At 36.1% G+C, this 6,345-nt stretch overlaps 2 protein-coding genes across 2 annotated transcripts in view; one reads left to right on the forward strand and one right to left on the reverse strand.

Moving 5' to 3' along the window:
* Positions 1 to 1,747: 1,747 nt before the first annotated feature.
* On the forward strand, positions 1,748 to 2,134 carry LOC122076343 (ubiquitin-like). The gene has a single exon (XM_042641652.1). The coding sequence runs from the start codon at positions 1,748 to 1,750 to the stop codon at positions 2,132 to 2,134; it is 387 nt and encodes a 128-aa protein (XP_042497586.1).
* A 3,860-nt stretch (positions 2,135 to 5,994) lies between these two features.
* LOC122075609 (ubiquitin-fold modifier-conjugating enzyme 1-like) overlaps positions 5,995 to 6,345 on the reverse strand; it is a 3,700-nt gene continuing 3,349 nt past the window's right edge. Inside the window, exon 3 of the mRNA XM_042640691.1 lies at positions 5,995 to 6,287. Coding sequence (XP_042496625.1) covers positions 6,158 to 6,287 — 130 coding nt within the window. The 3' untranslated portion in view covers positions 5,995 to 6,157. The remainder of the gene's footprint in view (positions 6,288 to 6,345) is intronic.

Consider the following 6,345-nt stretch of genomic DNA (forward strand, 5'->3'; position numbering starts at 1 on the left):
CCTATCCTAGAAATGTTTGACTGTATTTTTTATTGTCCCGTTTAAATTCTGAGTTATTTTAAACACGTCAAGTTGAACAAAGCCTTTTTACCATTCCTGTTTTGACTAACTATGATATGTATTAATAAGCATAACAATATGATTGAAATCAATGGTTTTCTTTGTAGTTTTTCACAATTTCGAGCAAACTTTCCACTAATATAATATTTACAAGAGAGGTAAGATTTCCAAGCGATCAACTTGGTAAGGAACCACCAAACATAATGAATCAATGCCATGGAACAAGCAGTTCTTCCATAGGGGGAAAAGAGGATAGGAAGTAAAATTTGATGGAACCCAAAAACTGTGAAGGGGTTCACGGGAGGATATTTTCGTTATTTTTAATTTAAAAAAAATTTGACCACTAAAATGGATGTAGAGCTTAAGATTGGATCCCTAGTTTTTCATTATTGTATCCATGAAATTATATCTATAGATTCATGTATTTCCCTTTTCTTCTATGGAATGAAAGCCTTTATTTCATTTTCAAAAAAAAAATATATATATATATATATAAATTAAAAAAAGAGATGGATATGGTTCCTCTATCACATGGAATAATAAAAAATTTCTAATGTGTCACTTGTGACAATAGTGGCAATTCACTAATAGCTGTGACATTTGACAACTAATATTAATTTTTAAAAAATAATAACCTAATATTTCTCCTTCCACTAACCACATAAGAAAACCAAAGTCAAAGACGCGCATGTAAGTTCTAAGATCATAACCAGACACCCTATAAATGCACCTTTTGCCAGCAGAAACATGCAATGCACCCTGGTGGGTAGTTTGGAAGCTTTGGTTTTCTTATTCAATCCAAAATCTTGAGGGAGGTTTGAATGCTTTTGATTTTCTCATCCAATCCAAAATCTCTAGTGGAAACTTGGAAGCTTATTCAGTTCAAAATTTCAGAGCTAAAACTCCTAAATAAGCTTCTTTTGAAGGGTACTTCTTCTTCTTCTTCTTCATTTTTTTATTTTATTTTATTTTTATTTTTATTTCTTTTAATGAGTTGAATCCATCTCCAAAATTTGTGTGTGGTTGTTCATGCAAATGTTTGTGAAACTTTTGAAGTGATGAACTGTTCAAGAAAAAAACATGAACTTTACCCTACTCTGCTCAACTTTTTCTTTTTAATCTCTGCAAACAACTTATAGAAACAAGTGGAAGTGATCACATATCTGAAATTACATATATGCTACTCTCCTTTTCAATCTAACCCCCAAGCTTGGTCTATCTTCTCTTAGCTATCTCTATAAATAAGTGAAAGAAAAGGATTAATCCTTCCTTATATGGCCTAAACTCATGCAGGCTTAAGGTTTAGTTTGGAAATCTTTAAATAAGGTAAAAAATTTAGTATCCATATCAAATGACACTAGATGATTAAGGTCGTGTTTGGTATGTATTTCTCGGAATAGATTTTGGGTCTAGTGCACATTGAGAAAATAGAAAAAGTTTGAGTTCCAGAATGCATTGTAGACTCAGAATCTATTCCGAGATTGCACAACAAGCACAGCCTTAATTTGCGACTTTATGTGATAGAATACCCTCAAGATGCTTTGTCCTCACATGAAAGTGTTCCATAAAATAGGCACTGATGATCCTCTCTCTCTCTCTCTTACAGGAAGGGCCATCATCAGTATTGAGGTTCAGAACTTTGACTCAAGATTAAGGAGAGGCACAGAGGTTAATTTTTGCCTATAAGATGCACATTTTTGTTAGAACATTCAGTGGGAAGATCATCACATTGGATGTTGAGAGTTCAGATAAGATACAAACTGTGAAAGCTAAATTAAAGGAGAAGGAAGGTATTCTTTTGGAACAACAACGCCTGAAACTCGATTCTAATTATTTGATAGATATTCATAGCCTTTCAGATTACAATATCCAGAATGAATCAACACTTGAGCTTGAGCTTATAGGTGGAGAAGAGAAGACATTGGCTGACTGGTTATATAATGGAAACACACATGAAGATGAAGAGAATAGGGCATTAGCCTATGAAAACATGCAGAGGAAATCCAAACTTAGGTATTTTTGTGGATGTTCTGTAATAAGAGGGAGAAGAAGGTTGTTGAAGAATGAGATCTAAGTTTTTGAAGAATTTTCATTGCCAAGACATTTATGTTAAAAATTATTTTTTGCTGTTTTCATCTTTGTGGGGTTGAAGAATAATCAAATTTTAAATTTGAGAGTATGGTGGATTGTACAATTCAATTTAAATCATCTCCCTCTCTCTCTCTCCTTCTTCTTCGTCTTCTTCTTCTTCTTTAATTTTTAATTTTTAATTATGAGTGGCTGTGTGTCTATCATTATCTAAAGAATGGTGGCCAACCTTATCACGTTTCCTCACATTAGATGGATAAGTTTTTGTTTGGATAAGTCACTTGCCAAATTTCAAGAGTTAATTCAATCAAATATCTTTTCATGTATTGGTATGCATCCTTCTAGTTTTCGGCAATGCATTTATACTTTTGCACCTTCATATAGGGTACATGGAATCAGGATCCAGATTGGTACAACTTATTTTGATTTAAATTGGTTTGGATTGATCAGTCCTGCAATTAATGTTTTAAATTCCAAACCCAAGTGTCGATACAAGGATTAAGTTAGATCGGCCAGAATATGATCAGCCTCAGATGATTCCAATCTGGATTGGCCAATTGGCCTAATCTGGTAGCCTTCTATAAAAAATGATACTTTTTCTCTTGACAAACATTTAAACCCTCTAGTAGTTGAACCGACAAGGATATTTATGACCATGAATAATAGGGTGTGGAAGTTAAAAAGATGAATACAAAGTTCAATCATAAGGTTACATCACCAGTGACTTTCATTTGCCAATAGAAAAAAAGAAAGCAAAAAATAGATATAGGTTCACCTAGAATCTAATCGCCATCAATGCCCACCCCCTCTCTTGGATACTACATTAAAATACCCCTCCCCATAATAATTATGCTTGCTATTGTTTCTTTGGCCATAAAAGCCATGGATGTGGGTGTTGTTCATCATTTTGTTTATGCAAGTGACGATAACACAATTGAAGATGAGAACTAATGTTCTCCATAGAAATGTAGAATTAGAAGGTCTCACATAGCCTATATGAACCCATTATATCGCAGGGCAAGTCCATTGAGCAATTGAATTTCCTTTGTCACATTGGTTAAAAGTTTATCAATAATAATCGCAATTGCAATCACATCAAATCTTGAATTGCCACCATGTTGTGGTCCTTTTGATTAGTCTTGTACTTGTTTCCCTCAATCGGCTAGGTTTTTTTAGATTGGCTCAGGTGTCTTACTGTTTTGGGTTGACTGTCTTATTGTATTTTTTTTCTCATGTTCCTTCTCTTTTCTTTCGGGAAGGATTTTTTTGGGCTGCGTCGAATATACTTTCCACTCATAAAAAAAATAAAAATAAAAATATCTTGATTCACACAATATAATCATAAATAGAAGTAAAAAATTATAATCTTGTGGTCTAAGTACTCTCCCTTATTTGAAACAGAAAAAGAACATAAGAAACTCTTAAAACATTTTTTTTTTTTCAGTAAACAGAAACCCAACAACTTAGTATCCCTTAAACACTGGAAAAAATATTAACTCACAAGGACTAAAGGTAACCAACCATACATGTATATATGTATGTGTGTGTATATTTTACTGAGCCGGGTTACTAATTGTTTCCACTGCAGCATTAACACTCTTCTTCTTCTCCTCCTCCTCCTCCTTGGCTGATGATTTACCTTCTTTAACAGCTTGGTTGCCGGAGTTGGATTTGACGTCGACGTTTGGCCATTGACGGCATTGACAGTGTTGTCCTTCTGGGATCTGCTTATAAACTGAGGCCGTATGCCTCCCGCATCCTGCCCATGTTGTTTTTCCACAAGATGAACATTTCGTTGCGAAACACATCTTCTTCTTTCCTTTCTTCCTTCCTTCCTTTCTTCTAGATGAGCTTGTATATACCAAAGAAAATTTCCTCTTCTGATCACTGCTTGCTCTTCTCCTCTTCTTTATTGTTGAGGGAACCTTGGTGAATTATGTTTATATATATAGGCATCCAAGGAACCTTCTTAAAATGTTCTTCTAATGAAAATTTTTGACTCAGTCTAACAAGTTGTATACAGTGGTTAAATATAGACGGGTGAATGGACTTTCAAGGTCCTCAGGTTACTTTGACTTTGATCAAGAGGGACGGCTAAAAACATAATAAAAAAAAAAGGGTGTACCGGGTGCATGAGGCTCCTTCATGTGTGAGATCGGGAGGGAATTTAAAACTACACAGCCTTAGCCTGAAAATGTCGAGAGACTAAAAACACAGCACATTTGTATAATAAACTGACCAGAAGCTGTTATATTAGATCTAGTTAATGGCAGATCAGGTAAACTGTAAAAACTGTGACAATGTCTATGGTATGAACTGAGATCGAATCAGAATTGGCCTGAATTGTTGCAAAAAGCACTAGAATTAAGATCTGAAACCCAATGATCCAATTCCAAAAACCCTAGGATTGAGATTTGAAACCCGGTAATCTGGTCCCAAAAGCTCTAGATTTGAAACCCAGGTCCCCAAAACCCTAGAATTGCGACCCAACGATCAGGTCACAAAAACCCTAAAATCAACCACTCCAGTATGATCAGAAATAATATTGATTAAGGCCGATTTCATTCCAAGTCAGCCGATTCGACGGATACCTAAAACCTTGAGCAATTCTCATCCATCCTTCTTATTTATTAAAACTTTTTTCCCTTCTTCAAGAAAATGTGGGTTAAGATTTAAGAAATGACTGAAGGCATTTTAGACTATTGCACCCATATTGACTGACTCAAACATACAGGCAAAGTCAGTCTTGGCCGGCAACTACAAGTTCTAAATGTCTGGATATACCAAGTTTTGGTTCACATTCACACCAAGCCCTATTCTAAAAACTCAAGCTGAGGTTGACCCTATTCCTAGCTTTGACTCACACCAAACCCCATGGGGGGAACCGATGGCGATTTTACCCATTTATCCATCTTAGTTAACCCAATTCTAGTCTGCCCATCTATCCCTCTACTGTCAGTGATTTAACCTCTTTTAAGATGTCATTGTCTACTCATCCCTGAGCTTGGCTCAATAAGGACTGCAAGTTGCTACTGGACTGCAAAGTGAGGGACTTGTCCTTTGCTGATAAGGGCAAGGAAATGATCCTCAGAAGTGAGGTATTTTATTTGTTTTGATGGGTGGCTAAAGGATCATATTGAAAGTGCTTTGTTTCTGTAATTTGTTAGTTGTATCAAATTTCTTCTTGGATTGAATCACACATCACCCTCCTGAGGCATGTGCTCCTTCCCCTTCTTGCATGATATCTGCTCTCTCCTCCCTTTGTGGGTCAGCCTATGAGAGTAGGATATGGAAGCTGATCTAATTGGTCTGTCAACTGGATAAACAGATGATAGCTTTCTCAAACAAAACAACCGGGCTGGTTGGTTGTGCATCAATCTTAACTACTGGAAATAACACCTACATATCATCTTTGATCATGGAAAATACAGGTTCAGCTGAAGAAGTAGAAGGAAACGAGATAGAGTAATGAGTCGGAGCAGAATTAAGTGAAGTGCATAGGGATATCGGCAGACTCGCATTGCATGGAGCAGTGGCTTAAGAAAGAGAACCATAGGTCTTGACCTTGGACAATGTTTGTCGCCTCAAAGACGGTCCTTTTTCAGTACTTTTGATTCTGTAGCGAGTCTAGTGACTAGGAAAATCAATAGATTGGCTGTCAGATTAGCAAATGATTTGGTATGTAACGCAAGGACTTCTTCATATCAGGATCTAGAGTAGGGAATGAATGTATGATGAGTTACAATCAAGTTTATTTAAAAAATTAATCACCAGACCAATGGGGGGAGTAAGAATGCTTGAGCATGCATGAACAGCCTCACTCCAAATAACCTAATGAGTTAGATATAGTCAAGCTCAGATAGAACTATTTTATAATCTTATAGATATTGTACCTTCTCAAATATATTTTGCACTTAAAAGGGACATCCAGTTGCATGAAACTCTATATTTATTTGTTTGATTAATTGAGTTAACCATTTGTGGCCATTAATTAACAGTATGGGGAATGCTAAGAGCCAGCAGATGAGGCTGCATCATCTTTATGCTTGATCATACCCGAATCAACGAGGATAGGCACCTCTGCTGCAAGCCATGGTGCGAGACCTAAACAAAGAGCATGTGCAATACCGAACCTGGGACTGCCAAAACCAAAAACAGAATCAATACACATTAAACATTCCCACCATCCCCACCCCC

The sequence above is a fragment of the Macadamia integrifolia genome, chromosome 4, assembly GCF_013358625.1.
Source record: "Macadamia integrifolia cultivar HAES 741 chromosome 4, SCU_Mint_v3, whole genome shotgun sequence".
NCBI classification, from domain to species: Eukaryota; Viridiplantae; Streptophyta; class Magnoliopsida; order Proteales; family Proteaceae; genus Macadamia; species Macadamia integrifolia.

What these genes read in the sequence shown, in the direction of transcription:
- LOC122076343 (XM_042641652.1), top strand. Translation starts at nt 1,748, where the DNA reads ATGCACATTTTTGTTAGAACATTCAGTGGGAAGATCATCACATTGGAT.